General features: G+C 39.5%; 1 protein-coding gene across 1 annotated transcript in view; it reads left to right on the forward strand.

Annotated features, from left to right (window-relative positions):
• The first annotated feature begins 5,421 nt into the window (after nt 1-5,421).
• The window catches only part of TMEM161B (transmembrane protein 161B), a 40,558-nt gene continuing 23,760 nt past the window's right edge, over nt 5,422-22,219 (forward strand). The window contains exons 1-4 of the mRNA XM_063421851.1: nt 5,422-5,562; nt 13,041-13,144; nt 17,629-17,709; nt 22,037-22,134. Of these exons, the coding sequence (XP_063277921.1) occupies nt 5,560-5,562; nt 13,041-13,144; nt 17,629-17,709; nt 22,037-22,134 (286 nt within the window). The 5' untranslated portion in view covers nt 5,422-5,559. The remainder of the gene's footprint in view (nt 5,563-13,040; nt 13,145-17,628; nt 17,710-22,036; nt 22,135-22,219) is intronic.

A 22,219-nucleotide genomic window follows, 5' to 3' on the forward strand; every position in this document is an offset into this window, starting at 1 on the left:
CAGTCCACATCATCTACTGCTGGGTCTAACACCAACACACCAAAGAACTTTCCCTTTTTTTGCATTACACATCTGGAACGCTTTGCCAATTTTTAGCCTATTGACTCAGGACAGGATTTTTTACACAAAAATGCCACTCTGAGACACTGCAGCATGTACTAGCCCATTGCTGATATAGTTATGTTCTGATGACGCTGTTATGACTTTGTTTTTCAGATACTTCACTGTATATTAAAAAATGTACATGAAACCTCAAGATATAATACAGAGAAAGCAAGTATTAAAACCACTCAGTGCTTTTTGAAAAGAAATATTACCATCAGAGACGTATTTTTAAATTCTTTTAACACATAGTGGTTAAATGAAATCACAACACACCACTGGCCTTTTTAGCAATAAACTGCTCAGCAAGAAGGCACTTTCTGCTCAGTAAGTTGACTTTTTAGGGGAAAAAAAAAAGTGCTATCAGAAAGCATATTTCAAGTCAATTGAACAGAACAGTAATGATTTCAGAAATGTCACAGTAGATAAAATGAGGAGTGCCTAGTTTTAGCAGTGATATATTTGATTTGTCCAGCTGAGCTCCATTTGAAACAGCACATTTAGACAGCACAAGTTTTCCAAGCGTATAGATGTATATGCACATGTGAATATTGTGTGCATGGCATAGCTGTGTGAACCAATGTATTAAAAACATGTACTTTCATGCATAGTTAAAATAATTTGGTCATATTTTTAAAACACAATAGAGAGGCTGGGGGTAGGGATTAGTATCTAGAAAACTCAGGTCAGACCTAGGTCCTGAGGCAACTTAGTAAACACAGACATACCCACATGAACACAAAAATGAACCCACTGCCTTTGTGGTCATGATTTTCTGGCTTAGGGTATGGTAAAACAGGTGAAACAAACACACTACAGGCAGAGATACAAGTGTTTTCCTTTTGTTCTGATGACTTACAGAAATAAGGCATATGGTGCTGCAGTGTAGCCATATGTATATTCCTATGGATCTCTGAATCTGTCTGCTTCTATGCTCGTAAATTATTTTTCAGGTTATTCAGAACCCACTGGCCTGTTTCAAATGCATTTCTCAGAGGAAATTCTTGATTATAATTACACTGCCTGTGTGTAGGTCAAAGATACCATAAATGCCCCAAGCAGACACACTTGTAAAACAGAAATGTGCATTTCTAATCTAACAATTATGTAAGAGAAATCCACAGGAAGCCAAATTTCATTAGCTCCACTATTCACAGAACTATTTCAAATAAGCTGAGCAGCCAGCTGTGTAAGTCCAAAGTACCACAAAGCAAACCCATTCCCACTTTTTATATTTATACTAAACCATAAAGTCACCATAGAATGGTTTGGGTTGGAAGGTCAGCTTGTTTCAACCCCATGTCTAACACCTCCCACTAGACAAGGTTCTCAGAGCCCCATCCAACCTGGCCTTGAACACTTCCAGGCAAGGGACATCCACAACTTCTCTGGGCAACCTGTGCCAGTCTCCCCACCTTCACAATGAATCATTTTTTCCTAACATCTAATCTAAAGCTACCCACTGTCAGTTTAAGCCAGTCCCCCTTGTCCAGTCACTACATTTTAAAACACTGGGAAATATTTCTATAGTAGTTGGAAGATTTAGAATTATACCTTTAAATGGAAAATTTCCAGCCTGACATGCTGCTTGCCAAAAAAGAAATTAATGACCCTCTTTGGAACATACTTTGATGATTTTGTCACTATTTTTCTTTGGTATCCTCTCATGTGTTAAATTAGGCTTTAAATGAATTTCTTAATAGTCTTTGCCTTACAAAAATGAAAAGTATCTCAAACAACAGAAAGATAGAAATAAACAGGACACATGGCAGTGATGTGATCCTGTTGTTCACTTCATAAATAACCTTTTACTGATATAGGATGCAAGTTTTCGTGTATTAGATGACTTGGCCTTTGTTGATCTAAAATCGCTTTCTGTAATTTAGGGACTGTAGACAGTGTTATAATAAACTTTTCTTCAGCAGGTCAATACCCTTTAACATTACATTAGAAGACTTCTTAATTATCTTTAAGTGTTTCAACTGCTTCAACTGTGGCTGCTGAGACTACATTTGACAGTCTAGAAATGTATTTTTGGGGAGCCTTGCCTCTTTTCTGAATAATGAGGCATATAAATCCAACTCAAGACAGCCTTGCCCCCAGCTGGCACAGGCAGTAAAAACGTGTCTGCTCTAAAGTGTTTCTTAAAACTTACCCACTGTTTGAGACAAGAGGGCTCAAGAGATTAACTTCACAGGTTACATGGTGTTTGTACCAGTGGCAGTAACGCATGGGACGGTTTTATTTACCTTGCTGCTGCAAAGGTTCCACTCAGCCCGTATAAATACAATAAAAAATCCATTTTTCCACAGTGATTAGAACAACTTTGGCCTTGTCTTTGTGTGAAACACAAATTTAAACAGCACTAGAATTAAAATACTAGAGCTCTGAAATCATGACTGTTAGAGTTCAAACTGACCAACTCTTGTTTCAGTTAATGAAACAGTTCTGCTCATTTCCGATTTTGATTATTTTTCATAAAATGCCACTAATTCCTATCAGTGATGAAATCTTACGTCAAAGAGTTCTACAAGTAAGAATTTTGTTTAAAACACTTTTGAGACTCTTACCTCCACAAGTAAACATGTCTCAAATTAGTTGCTCTCCACATGCATCTCATCTCTTACCATCTCTACAATAAGACTGACACCTTTTTGTTGCAACTTTGCCTTTTAAAGAGCTTATTAATTTTTAGTATTCTGACTGCAAGAAACGCCTGGTGTAGAACAAATGCCTTTAGAATTTGTAATTTTCTTAATGCTTAATTTGCCATAAACATCACCAAATTAGCATTAATAAACTGGGAGGCCAGAGACCTACTTGTTGACTAAAAAATGGTTTGAATGGGTCCAAATCATCTTGTCTTTGGTACTATAGTCACTGGTATCTGAGAGGATTTCCTTTGAAATCTATTTGTTCTACTGTTTTAGAAATGTGATTTTGAGTGGGTTTTGTTGTTTTTTTAGCTGCAACATATTTCAAAGGAACAACTAAAAATGCCAGAAAGAAAGTTTATAACTCTTCCTGATGGTTGTTGAGACTTTACTGTTATAAATATAGATGGTTAATTCATGTTTTTATGATAAATTAGAAATTTATAAAGTTGCATAATGTGATATCAGGTAGAAGTTTATGTTTTAAAGAAACTTTGCAGCAGACGGCAAAACTGACAGCCCTGAGAACGCTGACACCTCCATTCATAAGAAAACAAAGGGATTTTCCGGGAAAGCCCGCAGCTGCCCAAGCACCAGGGAGGGGACCCCGGAGATAAGCTGGCACCAGCAACTCACACCTTGGGTGTCAGCTTCGCGGACCATCAAGCCACATCTTCGATATCCCGACCACTCATCAACTATAAGGATCTATTGAAATTGGACATTAACATTTGAACTAAGAAAAGAACTCTTTTTGCTTGGTCGAGGAAACTTCCGGATTTGTATAGTTGGTGGGGAAACAATGGGAAATATGGGGAAATATTGCCGGGGGCGGAATAAAGTGTATAAAAACCAAGCCTCGAACCGGGCGAATCTGTGAACCATTGAGGGAGATAGCAGGCTGCCAGGCCCTGTATCTCACGGTTCACCCTTGGCATTTCTCGGGAAAGCTCTGTCAAGTTTCTCCGCTGTTGGTGGGTTATCGAAATTCTGTGATTTGATTTGTTATTAATAAACCAAATTATTATTTAAAATTGGAATATCTGATTGGCATTTATAACATTTACTAAATTAGTTTTTCCTAGGGATTTGTTGCGACTTTACTAAATTAGCTTTCTCTGCTTGGAAGATTTAGATTCACTGTGTGCAGCCCTACAGAGAAGGACTTTTAAGTTTCTGGTGGACAAAAAGCTGGACACGAGCCTACAAGGTGCACATGGAGCCTGGAAAGACAACGATGTCCTGAGCTGCATCCTAACCACCCTGGTCAGCAGATCGAAGGAGGTGATTCTCCCCCTCTGCTCTGACCCTCCTGAGACCTCCAGCTGGGGTTTTGTGTCCAGTTCTGGGGGCCTCAGCACAAGAGAGGCATGGACCTGCTGGAGCGAGTCCAGATGAGGTCTGCAAAGGTGACCGCAGGACTGAAGCACCTCTGCTAAGGACACAGGCTGATAGGGTCAGCCTAGAGAGGAGAAAGCTCCTGGGAGACCTCAGAGTCCCTTTATCTAAAGATGGCATTATAAGAAAGAGCAAGGCTGTTTTTAATCAGGCACAGTGGCAGGACAGGACAGGACAAACAGTTCTAAACTGAAAGTGGAGAGACTTAGCTTACACGTTAGGGAAATGTTCCTTTCTGTCAGGGTGGTGAGGCACTGGCACAGGCTGCCCAGGGAAACTGGATGGATGCTCCACCCCTGGAAGGCCAGGTTGGACAGGGCTCTGAGCAACCTGCTCTAGTGGAAGGTGTTCCTGGACATGGTATGGGCTTGGAATGAGATTATCCATACAGTTTCTTCAATCTCAAACCATCCTGTGATTCTGTGAATTGCCCTCATGGGTTTCTCAGAAGGCAGGCAAAGCTTGACAAATACGAACAGATATCAGGTATTTTCTACGGAAATACTATTTATCTGTTCAAGCAAAATGCTCCTATTTGTTTCCAGTTCACATATAAGGGACCACAGCAATGCATTTAAAACCCCACGATTTACGACTAAACTGTTAAGCGACGCGACTATTTCCCACTGCTCCTTTGGGACGGACTATCCAGATGAGACCCTCTCGAATAGATCCAGGCGGTGCGCAGTACTGGGTATTCCGGGCGGAGGACGCCTATTTCTCTCGGGCCAAGCGACTCCGCCCCGTTCCTCGGCGAGCCGGCCCCGGCTGCCCACAGCCCCACCTGCACTTCCGCCCTCAGCAGCCCCGCTGCGCATGCGCAATGCCGGCACGGGACGGCGATGGAACCCCGGCGCATGCGCACCCCGCGCTCTCCGCCACCCCCTCCCCCGCCGCGCTCCGTTCGTCCCGCGGCCGGGCCGGGCCCACTCCCGGCTACCCGCTCGGCGCGCTCCTCTCCCGGTGCTCCGGCGGTGCCGCGCCTCACGCGGGGCTCGGGGGTGGTGGGGAAATTCCGCGCTCGGGGCGACCTCCCGCGTCACGTGGTTGGGGTCGCGGAGGTGCCCTGGGCGGGACAGGCTGGCGCCGCGGCGCCTGACAGGGCTGCCGCCAAGGGGCCCGCGGGCCGCGCGCCGCGTTAGGCGCCTCTACCTTCTGCGCTTGCCGCCATCCCGCGGGCGTGCAGCGCCGAGGCCGGGGCGGTCCGTCGCGGCGCGGTCTCAGCGCTCCGGGGCCCCGCCCGCGCAGGCAGCTGGTTGGGCAGCCCAGGGGGGCCTTGCTGGTGGCGGGATCCCGGCGTGACCTCGGCGTGCTCTGGTCGGGAGCGGCGGGCGGGCGGATTTATGTGCCGGGAGTGGGGCCGAGCGGGGCGGCAGCGGCGGCTGGCGGGGCCGGCGTGGGCACCATGGTGAGCGGGGTGGCGAGCAGCGGGGAGGCCGGGTCCGCTTGCCTTCCCTGGCTCGGGGCTGAGCTGCTGCAGGCCGCGGTCGCTGCCTGTGGGGACAGCTCGCGGGTTTGGGCGCGTCTGGGGCAGGGAGGTAGCGGAGTGACACCGTCGAGCTCTGTAATCGGCTCTCGTGAATGGAGCACCGCGGCGTCTGCTGCCTTCCGTGGTCTTACACAGACACGGCTTCACTGCCCAGTGATTGTTTCCCTCTGCTGCATTTCCACTGGGAAGCAGAGCGAGCCACTGCACTCAGTGCTGTGTGACGGGCTTAGGCTGCCTCTTTATAAATGCATAGAATCCTTCTCCCTCTCTGTAACTGCCTGGCAGCAGGTTGTGGTGGGGTGGGGGCTGGTCTGTTCTACCGTGCCTGCAGTGAAATGGTCTCAAGGTAAGACATGGATCCACGTCATTGATAGAGACTGGAAGAAAGAAAATTCACTCTTCGGGTGGTCAGGCATCGGAATAAGTTGCCCAGCGAGGTAGTGGAATCACAGTCCCTGGAAGTGTTTTAGAAACACTTCAGTGCTCGGTGAATTGTTTCAGTGATTCAGGGATTACAGTGGCAGTGCTGGGTTGACATTTGGACTTGGTAAATCTTATGTTCTTTTCCAACATTGATTCTATGAGTAGAACTGTTTTGTTGGATCTTCTTAAATCCCCTGTAAGTGGTGCGTGTATGTGATCATGGATGCGTCCAGAAACCTTTGCCAGACACTTTTGTTGCTCCTTGCCACGAGTTCATGCTAGGTGCTCTGGTGGTGCTGTGGCAGCATGTGAATGTTGTAGAATCACGAAACATTTGGGGCTGGAAGAGATCTCATTAAAAAAGTCCCACCTCAAATTGCTTTTCACAGCAAGTATTTCAGCACAGCTACAATTTATTGGGCTAAATGAAGTGCAGAATAAATGACCTTGTAACATAGTAGGAGAAGAACAAAGATTGGCTTAATACCTGCTGATGATGTAACCTTGTTGGATATATGTTGTTTCAATAGAGCAGGCTGAGTATTTAATAAATATTAAATTATATAAAGATATATCTCTGTAGAGATATGCTGAATTTTGTATTTAGGTCTTAGTTATCACGTAAAACACTGGAGTTGATTGGCTCAGCTTTTAACGTACTTGTATTTGAGATACAAGGAACAGGGTCTGCAGATTAAAAAAATGTATTTTGTGTGTATCATTAATATTTTATATTTCTCTTCCCTATGAATGCAAGTGTCAATATGTCACTTTAACTATGGCACCAGTGTTTGTTAATTGATCTAGGTCTTAAGAAATGCACTTTACAAGTATATTTTTAATAAAATCTGCCTTTTAACTCATACTTAAAAGTTTAATCATGTTATTCCACTAAAGTACTTTTTATTGTGTAAATTCTGGCTTATGGAAGGATTTTTTTTTCTCATGAAGTGTTTTTGGTTTTGTTTTTTTTTTCCTTTTTCACAGGGGTTAACATATCTATTCAAAAGGCCTTGAAATGCTCCTCTCATTTTTAGGAGTCCATGAGTGCTGTAAAGCTGGAACCTACATTTGTAAAATGGCAAGCAAAAAAAGTTTTTGCTTTTAGTGTAGGTCCTTATTTAAGTTAATTGAGTGCCTGCTTGTATTGCCTAATGGGTTGAAAGATCAGGTTCAGTGTTCTTTGCTGGGTGCTGGTAGTGTGGGCAAATAATCTTTGTGTGTGATTCCATGATGTAAGCAAAGGCAAAAGGTCTATGCTGTTTGGAAGCTGTATTTTCCAGTTTCAAAGCAACAGGAGAATGAAACATCAGTTTCTTTTGTACCAAGAGGCTTAGAGATCGAGTTATAAATGTCAATGCCTGCCAAGCTTGGACTGTCAGGACTCACCTGTGCAGTTGCAGTGACTTTGAGCTCTGCACAAGTGTCTTAATACTTTGTAAGACCATGGTATTTTTGACTGTTGAGCAGAGGTGTTAAATGCTTTTCACTTTTTATACTTGTAATGATTTCTGTAATGGCAGAGCCTGTTCTTTAGAAAGCAAGTTTTCTAAAAAGAGTAGGAACTTGTGTCATTCTTACCTGTCTTATTTGTGGAAATATTGAACAAACTAGATTTTGAAAATCTTGGAAAAGCGATAATGGAATATAACCTTCTTTTCCCTGTGTAGTACATAATTTCTCTAAACTAGTTTTACTTATAATTCAGTAATCTAATCCATATATATTTGTGTTCACTGCGGCAGGTATTCTGTACTGCCTTTTTGTAATGATGATAAATTTGCATTTTTATAAATGCTCTTTTTCCATCTGTGAGATTTCTATAGCAATAATTTGACTTGCCTAATGACCACTAGTTCTGTAATCTTTGTGCTTAGAGAGCCTCAGTGACAAATTAAGCAAGACTGTCAGGTGAAATACTGTTCACTGACTAAAGCATCATTTTGGTTTCAAACAAGTCACCTTGTTTTAAAGGGAGTCATGCACATCTGAGTCCTTCCATGCAGCAGTTGATGGCTTTTCTCTGACTCTGTGGAGAGACACTGGTCAAGAGAGAAGTGACCTTTGGGTGTGAGTGACACTGTGAGGGAGGGTGAGCAGTTGGGTGGTAGTGTTGAACACCCTGCATATTCTTTGTGGCCTTTATGCACCTTTTGTTGTAAGCAACGATAGGTGCGTGAAAATTCTAATTCAGGGAAGCCTTGGTCATGAGACTAGAAAAAAAGTAAAAATCTGAATTTGTTAAAGAGTTCTCTTGGCATAGATTTTTTTTTTTCCAAAGTTAGCTGTATGCATGTCTGATATTTACAAATCAAATTGCTGACCATAGGTATTCTGTGAAAGTCCTTTTCACAGGATTTGCTCAGATTGCTGACTATAAGTATTCTGTGAAAGTAGTCCTTTTCACAGGAACCATTCACTTTAAGATGTTGCACAGCAAGCTCACTTTTCTTTGGCCATCCTATGTAACATTTTCTACTGTATAGGAAACAATTTTTGAATTGCATTTATGTTTCAGGAGAACACTATCTTGCTTTTGCAAGCTGGAGCTTTAGCATGGACATAAACATTCAGAGAAAAATTTGCATGTGACAAAAAATTATGTGGGGAAAAGTCTCATTTACAGCAAAAGCAATAATGTGTCAGCTGTTAAATGGCATTTCAAAGTTGTATTGATTCGTTGTATTGATTTATCTTCCAGACTTCACAAATACCACTGCACATTTAAAATTGCAGGAGATAGGGGGATTTGTTATATTCTCTTATGAATCTTGGTGGCCACTACTGTTACACCTTTTCAATTTGTTACTTGAAAAATCACAGCAATTTTAGAATACTGTTTGTGTGCTACCATTGAAGATATTGTTATGCCCTGTGTTAACATCTGTGGAATACTCAAGTGGAGTTGTGTTAAAATCTAGTTTTTACCATACTTGCCACTTCAGAAAGTAAGCAGTGGGCATTAAATTTCTGAAGGTGAAAGTGTGAGTGAGGTTCTACCAGATGTTTTTCAGTCACACAGTTGTATCCCTACTGCATTCCTGGTGCATACAGCAGTTGGCTTCAGCTTAAGGCCATCATCTTGTAATGGAGGAGATAGATACTGTCGAGAACAAGTAATTTCAAAGTCCTATGTAAAGCTGGATATTTGAATTATTTGTAATTAGCTGGTAAAGGGAAGAAAAGATGGAAAACCCTGCCATTTTAGTACAGGTAAGGAGGAATAACCTTGGGCAAGGTCAAAATAAGGAGACTGGAGTGGTGTCTTTGCATAACACAATCAACCTTGTCTATCTTTGTACCTCATGTTCTATGAATCATGTAATGATGAAAGGAAAATGTTCTTTAGGTAGAAGTATTTTTAAAAATTGTTGGGGTTTATTTTGTTATTCTGAGATAGCTTTTATAAGTACACTCATTGTGTAGATAAGAGTATTGTAACTTTATCTTAATTGCTTATTCTTAGTTTTTGTCCTTCTACTAATCACCAACTCTGTCTCCAGGTATGTAGTGTAAAAGACTGTGAAAACCAAAGTCCAGGTTATACTTTATTCAACCTTATGCTTTTGCCTTTTTGGACTGCCATTCTTTTTTCTACCAGTTTAAGGAAATCTGTCAATCTTCATTTTAACATAACTACTAAAACTATTCTTGTGGACCACTTAGTGTGTTCTCTGCCATGTTTTACTTAAAGCTCTTATGTAAAGTGTGCTATGTTACTCAAACAAAGGTAGGAACGCTATGGTTGCTGGGGGATCAGGAAGTGAATACAGTGCTCAAGACTTCTGACACACCTCTCATCAAAGGTCTTCCTCTGTGGCAGAAACACGGCCAGACTGTAGTTTATCAGACCATGTTGTTGGTGCGTGGCTGTACCATTTCAGTCTCGTTTTTGGCCAGGAGGTTGCTTGCCAGCCCTCGTTTTGCAGAAAACCTGACTTACATAGTCAGCTTTGGTCATCTCTCTTCCCAGCATTAGAGAGATGGACAGAAATGTCTTTGATCAGCAGAATACAGACCTCTCTCTCTAGTGTCTTGAATGTGGATTTCAGGTTTTAACCTGCAAAGCTGAAGCATGATAGGGACATGGATGTATATCAAATCAGTTTTGAAGACCTTATAAAGTGGTTTCAGTTCCACGGACTGTTCTATAACTGCAGACACTTTATTTAATAATCTGTGCAGCAGTTAATCTCTTAACAGGTGAGTAGGCTTCTCTTAGTTTTGAGTCAACCTGATGACTGATTTTGTGCTAATTACTTCAACACAGATCAGGTGGTGGGTTCCAGGATTTGTTTACTGGAGGTCCTCAAAACTCCCTGTGGTGTCAGGTTTGCCATTGAGAATCTCCACCCTCAAACCCCTCTAGTTCTCATACTTTGGATTTTTAAAGTTGTAGATTTCTGATTTAAATCTAAACCCTGTGTCCTCTAATTTAGAGTGTGCAAGTGGAGGACGTAAGATGTTGGTGGAAACCAACCCCTAATCCTCATTTATGTTTCTGAAATGAGTGGTTTTGAATTTAAATTGATATTAGTGTAAAGTGAAGATTCAGAAGCCAGGGGGAGACTGGATCTAGGCAGAGCCTGAATTGAACCCTTTATTTGTGGATGGAGGGAAAATGTCTTCTAGTGTTGTAATATGGGGTGGTTTGGGAAGTTGTAGATTTTTCTGGAGTGCATTAGTAAACATACAAGCAGAGTGTAAACACATCTAGGTAAAAAGGTAGAATTGCAAAAAGTCGTGCTGTCCACACAGCATGTTTTTGACTCACTGTATCATCTACTGTGTTCCTGTGACTAGTGTTCTTGGCAGGTTGCAAGAAGATTATTGCAGTGGATTTTTTTAAAATTTCTTGAGATAGCTTTTCTCTGTTGGCATATTGCTTGTGATTGAAACCTTCAGGAATCAAGAAAAATGCCCATATAAGGCATATATAGACATAATTTTTTAATCGCCTAAAGTGTGGAAAAATACCAGAAGGATGTTAGGATATTTCCTTCACAAAGTTAAAATTAAGTTTAGAGATATCATTAGGGGTTTAGGTTTGATTGTTTATTTTTTCAAGTTGCTTAAAACTTGCTAGGTTATTTTCATTTGTACACTGAAAGGTTTGTAGGTATTTCTGTTTTTATCAAATACAGCAGTAACTTTGTGGGAATGAACACTATAAATTTCTACTGGAAAGGGGTAGATAAGGTGCAGTAAGACATTCAGTGGCTAAGAGAAATTGTTTGTAAAGGGTTACAATGTGCAGCCATTGGTTGAGTAGGGAAATGAATTTCTGTTGGTGAACCTTTAGGTAATCTCTTGAATTGTAAGTGTTTTAGTTTAGCTAGTGGACCCGCTACCCTGTATAAAAATAATTGCCTCGATTTGCATCTTTTTCCCTCTTCTTGTCTTATGGCAATTTCTTTCCCTTAAACATAGCTCTAGGAGTAAATGAAGAGACATACTGGCATGTGATCAGGATGTGCTTCTAATAAAAACATTATTCTAGAGAAATATTAATGTAAGTTCACCCTGAGAGAGTGAATTCTGAGAATAATGGCTTAGTAGAGAGGTTAGATGAGGGGACAGTGATTTCTCTCTTATATTGGATGGAAGTGGTTAGGGCTTAGTGTGAGATGGTCAGAATAAACATTTGATTTTAAAATGGTTTATTTTGTACCCAAAGGGTATATACTTCCTTAGCAATTTAGTGATGTAAGTATGGGCATACATGTTATTCATGCAGCTGCTAACACTTTCTTTTGTAAAAGTACACTTCCCTTAGCTAGGGGACTAATTGGTATGAGTTATCTACATGCAGAACTATGCATAATCTTTAATAAAGGTTGAGTGTTCAAATATGTACAGCTCTTGATCCTGATACCAGTGAAATAGAACATAAACAAAATTGAGTTTTACTTTTTGAGGTACCTCAAGTAGTTGATGGCACCAAGGTGTAGGAGCAGTAGAAATTCCAAGGAGGGACAAGGTGGAGAGACTTGAGCACCAAAGAAACTTGGTGGTATCTGACCCCCTTTAAAAGGTGTTACTTCAAAGTATAAAAAAGGTAGCACCTACTTCTAATTGATACATGGCACTTTTTCATGACACATGTGGTAACATATTGAAAGTGTTTAAAATACTTCAGTTATAATTTGTGCTGTCTCAATCTCCCTCAATCATCTTAAATTGCAGATGATAATGTATATCCAAAACATTTAATCTGCTTATGTTTTTTAATAAAAGCAGTATTGACACAATTTCTATTTTGCTTAAAGAGAAAGCATTGAAGGAAGAAAAGAGTAGAACTTTCATCAGTGCACTATTTAGGATGAAACATTATACTGCTGGTAGGTAGGGGTGAGGTTGATGAAGAGTTGCAGGTTAACAGCTCATTGCATAGCAGGCGTTGATAGTAGGGACTTGGCTTGTGTGAAATGCAAGGACTGCTAAGACAGAACAGTATGCATCTGACCAAGTGGAACAAGAGCATTTTTGCCAGTAGTCTGGCCAAACTGGTATTTAGACTAGGACTTAGAGATGAAAGAGGTGATAACCCTCAAATCAAGAGGAAAAGGTGGTGGACTGAGCTGGTAAGCTAAGGGTGAGGATGATGTGGTAAGGAGTCCTTGAAAACAACTAATCAAAGAAAATAGAAACCCACACGTGTAGGTAAACAAAGAAGATGTATCTCTACATAGATAATGAGGCCAGCATTATGAGGGGGAGGATCTTGGACCTCTTCTGGGAGATTAGCTGTGGTGAGCTGGGAATGGCTTTTCCCTTTGATGAAGTTTGTAAGTGATTATAGCAAGTTTCTGAGATTTTGTTTAACTGCTACAGTATTCTGCCCCAACCCTGCCCCCATTCCTCCCCAGTGTATCATGCCTGTTATACAGTGTAATTTAACTGGGTTTTTTTAGAGATACTTCACCGTTTTTCTAAAACACATACTGACTTGTTATTAACTTACTTCTCTACAGGGTGTGATAGGTGTACAGTTGGTGGTTACCATGGTAATGGCTAGTGTCATACAGAAGATCATACCTCACTATTCTCTTGCTCGTTGGCTTCTCTGTAGTGGCAGGTAAGATAAGTGTGAACATTGTAATACAATTATGCGTCAGAGTAGTAACAGTAAAACATACTGATTGGTTTTTTTAAAGTAAATGACTTTTATTAAATTTATTACCATAACATTGTTATGCCTGATTTGTGGGCTCAAGGCAAAAAAGACAGTGTTGGTGTAAAAGACCATGTTTGTTGCTGTTAATTGTATCACTCATAAAGTTAATTGTTGTTCAGCTCTTATATTAAAGGTACAGGCTGCATCCTTTAATATTAAAAAGCTAAATTGAATACAAGATACTGAAGAATAAAAGGATTTTCTTTTCCTCTGTGCTGCCTCTGCGTTGTTGATAATCTACCTTCTGATTAGGCTTGTATATGAAGAGTGCTTAGGTATCTATTAAAAATTCTATTCCTTTTTAATACGTCAAAGGACAGGATTAGTATAAAATTCAGTACACTACTTCCTTGTAACAATAGATCAAACAGACATAATGAGTTGCAAGGGGAGCATTCCCTGTGTGACTGTATCCATAATAACAATGGAAAACAACAGCTGTTTTGAATATAAATCAGTACATTAAATATTAAATCATAGGTACTGTATTTTTTCATTTGGTAAGAAGAACACTTTGTATGATTAGCAGGTAGTGTGATGTCCTTTGTAACTGTTAAAATTTTGAGTCTATAAAATCCTAAAATTTTGAGTCTATAAAATCCTTACTGCCTGCTTTCTGATGGAGTATCCTTGAATAATAAGGTACTCCACAGGAGTATTAAGAAGTTTTTCCAATGACTTTTTCCCTCTGCATCTCATAGTTATCAACTTTTTCCTTTGTAATATTCCAGATTTCGTCACCCATCAAGTTACTAATGAGAAGTGACAGTAAATGTTGTTTAGATGTGTGTTAGGTATAACAAAAACCAGTAATGGTCAGGTGGATACATGAAACAGGAATCATGCTCTTAATTGTTGTATAAAGTTTCACTGCTAACCATATTGGCAGGGTGTTGATCATCATTCTTGTGCTCCAAAAAGAACATGACGCTAATGAATATGAAACTGCCTACCATTTATTTTTAAGGTGTGTCACCATGAGAGCCTTTTATCAGCAATTATCCAAATTACGTATTGTACCTTTGATGTCTAAGATGGATTTAAACTTTTATTTGAAAATTTAAATATCTAATTGCTCTTGTAAAATAATTTGTCAATATTATGCCCATGTGCTTCATTCTTGTCAAGTTTTCACTCACTGTGTCCTTGCTTTAAGGTGTGCCATGTACCAGTAATAGGGAGAACTTTGCTGTTCAAATATTTTTCAAATCCATTTCTCTGTTTATCTTTGCACATCTGCAAATTGATAAATACCTTAAAGTAGGATTTCAGCACTTGTGCTTAGGTAATCCCACTCTTACTGAAGTCAGTGGGAGTCTGCCTTATTGTTGCCTTCCATGTTAGTAGCCTGGGAGAACTCATTGTTGCTTTTCAGTTTTCTTTTATTTCTCTGGTAATTATTTTAGTGCATTGTAATTTCAGGCATTCTGAATAATTCCCTACATACAGGAATTGTATAGAGTCAGAAATAATCCTGTGTTCTGGAAATAAAAATAAGTCAGAAGATTCACTGCAACAAGAATTTGAATTTTAATGGCAGCAAGAAAAGCAGTTATTTTCTTAGTTCACCTCATAAACTGCCTTTTATCTTTAACCCATGTCTCCGTAGTGCTGTCTTTTTGCCAGCGGTATTTGACAGACCTGTGTGGGTGAGGTGGTAGAGGGTTTTATACATGCAAGTGTGCAGGTACAGGTACACTCCTAAAGCTGTCTAAGGAAAAATTACCACCTGCTCCTCCTTGCCTTTAGTAAAATTCAACTAGTCTTTGATATTCAACAGTGGTTTTTAAGTGACTTTATTTGAATGTCTTTTAGTTCAGATATTTGAATGTCTTGCTTCCAAAGGATTGGCAGACAAGACAGATCTGAAATATCTGTAGATAGCCCTTGCTAAATGGGAGGGAGGGTAAACATGTTATCAGACAAGACAGAAACATAAAGTGACCCCTTCGTTTAAAAATGCCTATATGTGTCTATGGAAAGTCCATTAGAAGGAAACAAAGACTTTTCAAAATCTAAAAGAATTGTTAGGATAGACAGACTTAAGGTAACTACTTGTGAATGAAATAAATAGCTATCATTGACTCATGAAAAGAAATTTACATAAATTTGTTGAGAAATACAAACTTTTTCAATCAGTATTATTGTCAGAGTTTGGATGCAGCTAAATAGATTTATTGAAATATTTGGCAGCCTAAATTCCTGCGTAAACCTTGTATTATTTTAACTAATGAAACGTTCTCTACCAAAACATTGCTTTGAAGTTGCTGAGCTATTTCAGTTACTGTATTTTCAGGCCATGTCAGGAAGACATGAGAAAATGGATGTTTTGTTGTGAATTCATTAATGACCTTTATTCAAATTAACTAGGGCATGTCTGTGTGTCTGTTGCTATTCAGACTGATTTAGATATGTCAAAGCCACAAGGTAGTTGTGCAATTTCAGTTTTAAGCCATATGTAAGCTAAAACATACATAAACTACTTTTTATCAGAGTATTTTTGTGAAGATGTTTGTTCAAATCTCTTGGTTTTGAGATTTTAAATGCAAGGTGTGTAGGGTTTATCAACTGAAAAATACCAAAACTCCTTACCCTATTAGTTGTAATTAGGTATCACTTGCAACATTGTTTTGTAGTGCAATTAGGAGCAAATTGTGGTCTAATTTGTGGGTTGATTTGTGTTAGCCTGCTACACAGAACAAGAATTTTGTTTGTTCTGCTGCATTAGGTACTATTTCTCTGTCTGCGGAGGAAAGATTTGGTAACATTTCTTTACCACATGGGTGGCTTTCATCATTAGTGTCCTAATTACAGATCAGGGTGATGTGGTAAATGACAAAACAGGAGAATATATCTCTGCTTTTTCACAGTTGCTTTGGGTCATGTGAAGATCAACATTAACATCTCCAGAGCAGTTTGACTTCTTGGATGAAAAGCTTATTTCTCTGGTTTATATATGTCTCAATCTTGAAGTTTCTTTTGCAGCAAAGTTTGCAAATTACAGATTCCTCAACTGGACCACATATAATAAAAATAAATTAATGAAGTAACTTTAACTTTTACTAATACTTATATAAAATTCAGTTCCTTTTTTCCTGTACAAAACTATGTTTGTGCAAAATTTGTAATATTTGCCATTTTCAGTTTTGGAACTGGCAGTGAATTCCTTCAATGGAAATTTGTAGTGTGCAATAATTTGATGTTCTGTTGGTGGGTACTAGTGTTCTTTTCTCTTGAAGAGTTCCAAAGATGAAGGGAAGCCTTTCTAAAACAGAGCTGGGAATCAAGTGTTATCAAATGGCTTGAGATTGCGTTTTGATGCCCTCTAAATTTGTCTTTGCTAACTTTTTGAAATTGGATCGGACACCATCTCTAATTCACCAACATGGATTTGAATGGCCCTCCTTGGTGAAGCTCTCTTTATGTGAGACGGTGGTTCCATGTGGATTCCTTTATCATCTCTGTTTTGATCTGTTGTCACCATGGGTGACTATTAGTGGCCTTCTACTTTGTCACAAATTTCTCAAGTCCGTTCTTGTTAATACTTGGTCTCCTTTGCCTCAGCATTTCAGAGTGGAGATCATAGTGACATCCTTCCTGCATCTGGACAGTAACCTTCCCTTGAATATGGAAAAGGCCTTGTTTCAGCTACTAAGGTTTTTGCCATATTTAGACATTTAAGTAAAATACACCATCTTAGACACCTGACCATCTCTGTTTGTGCTCTTCAGAATTTCCTTGCCGTGCCTTTTAAGTTAATGAGCAATGAATGGTGCACTGATTTGTGAAAGTGGAAAAACTTGTAGGTCAACTATGTGTAAATTAGTGATTTTTTAAATAGCACCTTTTCTAGTGGAAGTTGAAGATATCACTGAGGAGGTGTTTAAGGAAAGGGATGTTCATATTACAATTTGCTTTGCTTAAGAAAAAGCACTGGTAATGATTACTAGATAATATCTATTTCAGATTCTGGAAGATTTCTGGGTTTGGAGGGGATGTAATATACTTTCTTAAGTTGTTTAGAATATGGTTCTGGTGAGTAACTGTAGCGTTATAATTATTCTAGTGAACTTTCCCACCTTGTATAACTGTGTTTGCTTTAAAAGTTGATGTTTTGAGAACTGAAGGGCTTTCACATGAATGACAAAGTGGCAAAGCTTTCTAATTACATATAAATGCCTTATTTACTGAAGAGAACTGAACTCGAACTGTTGTTCAGTTCAGGCAGGGTTGGTGCTGCCACACAAAGTTGCCTTGCTTAGGAGTGACAAATGACAGGTGTCTTAGCAAGTACATAAATCTGTGTTGTGGTATGGTTTTTTGAAAGCCATGCTTTAAATTGCTAATAATAGTATTGCTTTACTAGAGATTTTCTTTTTCTTTAGCTTACGGTGGTATCAACATCCCACTGAAGAAGAACTGCGGATTCTGGCAGGGAAGCAAAGAGGGAAGAGTAAAAAAGATAGGTAAATACTTGTTTTAAGCTTGTCTTCCTCCACCTTCTGGGGTTTTTTTCAGCACGATGTGGCTCATCTAATAACTTTGCCAGCCTACTTTTGTCTTAGCATGAGAGTAAAAAAAAAAGTTAAAAGCCATTAAAAACTGCCAGTTGCATGTGACTGTATTGCTTGCATTAACTGTTAGAGTTCTTTACTAAAACATGTTCTTTTAGTTTAACAGAGTTGGACATTCCCAAATGGTGCAGAACTGGTTAATTTCCGTCCACAAAACGGTCTGTGAAATGCTAGTTAGATGGAAAGTTTTTTTAGTGAATGTATGCATTTAGATGAAAACTGAGGAAACAAATTTTAGGATTGGAGCTCTTCATCTTGAAGCAAGAGAAGAAAAATTTGAGTGTATTAGTTCAGCATAGGATTTCTATGAGCCACCACTCTTTAACAGAGCTGTGAAAAAGGTAAATGGGCTCCTAGGATGTATTATGTGAAATACTTCTAGTGAAGAGAGATCCTCTTGGACAAGACACCAATGTAGAACTTTTTCTGGATTACTGTGTACAGTTCCGATCACTCGTGTTCAAGAAAAATTAATTTTGTATGTGAATGGGTGAACAGAGCTGCTAAGATCATGCAGGAAACAAAGTCTGTCTTACTCAAGGGAGTTCAAAGAGCTGGGCTTGTTAAATCTCTTGAAAGACAACCGAGGGGATGGAATAGCTGGCTATCAGCTTAAACTGGAAATAGATTTCTGGTACTCATGAAATTCTGAACAGCCATACCAGAAGTACAGCTGCATCAATACCTGAGACATCTTGAGGTGAAAATATTTCTAAATTGGCATTGCTTAGAACCAAACAGCTCTGGTTTTCTTTTTGGCAGCACAGGAAGTTTGCTCTACCTCTGTTTATTCTATGCCAGTATGAACTCCCTTATAAGTCTTAAGGTTTGAATTAATCTCTGCACTGCTTACATAATCTGTTAATTGTAATGTAATTTTTCCTCCTGTTTCCTAGCTCTTAAGCAGTATGGTTAGCAATCTTATTTGCCTCATTTAGGTTGGAAAAGACCTCTAAGATCATCTAGTCCAGCCTTTGATCACTTGTCAGTTGTAACATGGCCCTAAGGGCCACATCCAGTCACGTTTCTTGAAGACCTCCAGGGATGATGACTCAACCACACACTGCCTAGGAAAGGCAGCCCATTCCAATTCCATGACAGAATTCCTCATGGGGTCCATTGTGAATCTCCCCTGGCACAGCTTGAAACTAGATCCTCTTATCCTGTCACTTGTTAACCTTGAGAAGAGACCATACCCTACTTGGCTACTGCCTTCCCTCAGGCAGTTGTGGAGAACAAGAAGGTTCCCTGTGAGTCTCCTTTTATCCAGGCTGAGTGTCCCCAGCTCCTTCATCCTCTCTTCATCAAATTTGTACTCCAGAGCCTTCCCCAGCTGCATGGCCCTTCTCTAGATTCGCTCCAGCACCTCAATGTCCTTCTGGTTTTGAGGGGCCCAGAACTGAACACAGGACTCTGGGTGTGGCCTCACCAGTGCTGAGTACAGGGTACAGCCACTGCCCTGGTTGTGCTGCCCACACTATGTCTGACACAAACCAGGATATCCTTGGTCTTCTTGGCCCCTTAGGACTGTGCTGGCTTATGTTCAGCCACTGTTACCAGCAGCACAAGATCCTCTTCTGCTGGGCAGTTTTCAAGTGACTCTGCCCCATCCTGTAGTACTGCTCAGGGTTGGTGACTCAGCCGTAGGACCCAGCCCTTGCTCTTGTTGAACCTCGTGCCATTGGTGTCAATCCATCGATCCAGCCTGTCCAGATCCCTCAGCAGAGCCTTCCTGCCCTTCAGGAGATCAACCTTTCCATCCAACTTAGTGTTTGGAAATCTACTGAGAGTGCCCTCCATCCCCTTGTACAGATAATCTGTAAAGATCTTGAACAGGATAGGGCCCAATACTGAAGGCCCAGCTGGATGCAGCATCACTCACTGCCATTTTCTGGGTCGAGTTGTTCCTTGTAAAGTAGTGGGTTTTTTTTGCAACATTACTTAAAATTAAGAACCTCTTTTTATTTTAACAGTTTTCTGTGACAAGAATGAGACAAAATAATTGTGAATAAGATCGTGATTTATAGTTATGCATTTAGCCAGTGATATTTAGTCATATGTGAAATAACTTTAATTATGTAATTATAAGTTTAAGTCCACCCATAGGAGCCTTATACTGAAAAACACAATTGCACTGCCAAGTAATGATTGTACTTTGCTCTTATTGCCTTTCCTCAGCCTTGTCAGTCATTTGCAGTAGTAGTAGTAGGTGATTTTACCAGGGTGAATGTTAATCATAGGGGAATATAAAACTTCAGAGAAACTAAATCGGTAATGTAGAGGCTTAAATGACGTTTTCTTTGCTTTGCTTGTTTAACAGCTGAATGAATAATAAATTATTTTTTAATGAATAAACTTACCTCTGTGTCCTTGAAAGAAGTGACTCTTGTTCAGGGAGAACCACAGTAACGTGGGGATTGTTCCTGTGGAGTTGGTTTGGATTTACTGATTTAGATTGGATAAAATGGAATGTATATCTTCTGAGTCACCTCAACAAGGAGATGTGAAACCGGTAGTGTGGGAGAAATAATGATGCATCTGTTTGATACTCCCCATGATAAAGAATACTTTCCAAGATAAAGAATCTGCTCTGTCAAGCCCATAGTCTTGCAAAGTGTAATACCTACTCCTTAAATACACTCTCAGTCTGAACTAATTTAAAGATAAATGATTAAAGGAGATACAAGGAAGTTGCTCGAAAATTTGCCTTAGAAACAGCTGTAGTGTGAAATTTTAGTTAATTTTATTCAGTGCATATTACACTTCAGTATATTATGCTGTAGGCTTTAGGAATATAGGACTGTTAGGCAGGTTTTCTGTTTCAGAATAGTTTGTATTATATGAAATTGTTAATGAAAAGATCCATAGCTACTGTGAGTTACTTTGAACTTAAGGCATTCAGTGATCTGTCCCATGGCCCCTGGGATAATTGAAGCGTAGGAACACTAAGTTTGGTTGATCTGAAATGGCTTTGGTGGTCAAAATGCACATCTCACTCAAGGTGATAGTACTCCTGGATACAGACAGTAGGAAAATGATTAGGAGCACAGCTGAGGGCAGGGAATTACTTGCAGGAGCTTGCAGGTAGTCTAGTTCTTGGGGGGTGTTTGGGACTTCTTGTGTATATTTGCACAACTGAATTTCTGGAGTAATGGTTTAGATTCCTAGCTACAGTCTGTCCATTAAAATTCTTGTGCTTCAGGTTATACTAAGCATTAATATTACCTGAAAAAATTTATTCATGCTTTCTGCTTGTATTTTTCTCTCTTGTATGAGCTGAGAGCACTCCTGAAAACAAGGTTCATGATTGATCTGGTTTCTTTTTAATGCTTACATCCAAATAATTTGGTTTTTTATGGAAAATCCACCTCTCCTCTATTCTCATTTCAGAGGTGGTATTCTAAAATGTTGCAGTTTGTTTCCTTTTAGCCTTTTAGAGGTTTTAAGTTTCAGGTTTGATTTTTTAATCTAATAAAACATCTTCTGATCTTCTTTAATGATATTTTTTAATGGTGGGAGAGGGAAGTTTTACGTTAGTTAGTAATGCACAGCTACCAGACCAAATTCTTTAGCTTTGTTCATGTTCTTTTAAGAGTGTAGTTAGTTTTTTAATTTGAAGTCTGCTAGCGTGACTTAACTTCAGGGAAGCCAAGGTCATGATATTGATATAATCTGAGAGCTCCAGATGAAAAGCACCTTTTGTTCTAAATACAGACCATTTTAGAGTAGAAAGATATCTTAAATTGCCATCACTTGATGTCTAGTAGGTTGGACCTTTCAAGGATCTGGGTTAGAGATCGTGTGGTGTACCGGCGTGTTGTGACAAAAAAGACTAATGCAAGTTTGTTTTTTGGTTTTTTTGGCCTTGGGAACACCCTGTAACCCTGGATAGAGAAAATAAGTGGGCCAAAATAAATACTGTCCCCTGGATCTTGACCCAATACATGCTCAGATTGAAGCATCTGGAAGTCATTTAAATCCATACCACAGTAGTATCTCAGAGTCTGTCAAGTTACAGATGGGAGCCATTGATATACCTGGTTGTTTTCCAAGATTTAAACTTGAAGTTCTGCTTTTAGCTGGAGACCTAAAAAGATTTGTATTTGGGGGAAAAAAAGCATTCTGCATTTTTCTAAAATTTGAAATGTCATTATATATTGAAAAAATATATTTTGTCATATGTGTGCTTGTACTGTCTATTTATTTATTTATTTTACAGAAAATATAATGGTCATATTGAAAACAAACCCTTAACCATTCCAAAAGATATTGATCTTCATCTGGAAACAAAATCTGTAACAGAAAGGGACACTATTGGTAAGAGTATGCGAACAATAATATATTATTTCCAAAATGTCCTCATTCTTCCTGTCAAGTATTCATTTGTAATTAATGCTGAAAT

Source organism: Prinia subflava, chromosome Z (genome assembly GCF_021018805.1).
Source record: "Prinia subflava isolate CZ2003 ecotype Zambia chromosome Z, Cam_Psub_1.2, whole genome shotgun sequence".
In the NCBI taxonomy this organism is placed as follows: domain Eukaryota; kingdom Metazoa; phylum Chordata; class Aves; order Passeriformes; family Cisticolidae; genus Prinia; species Prinia subflava.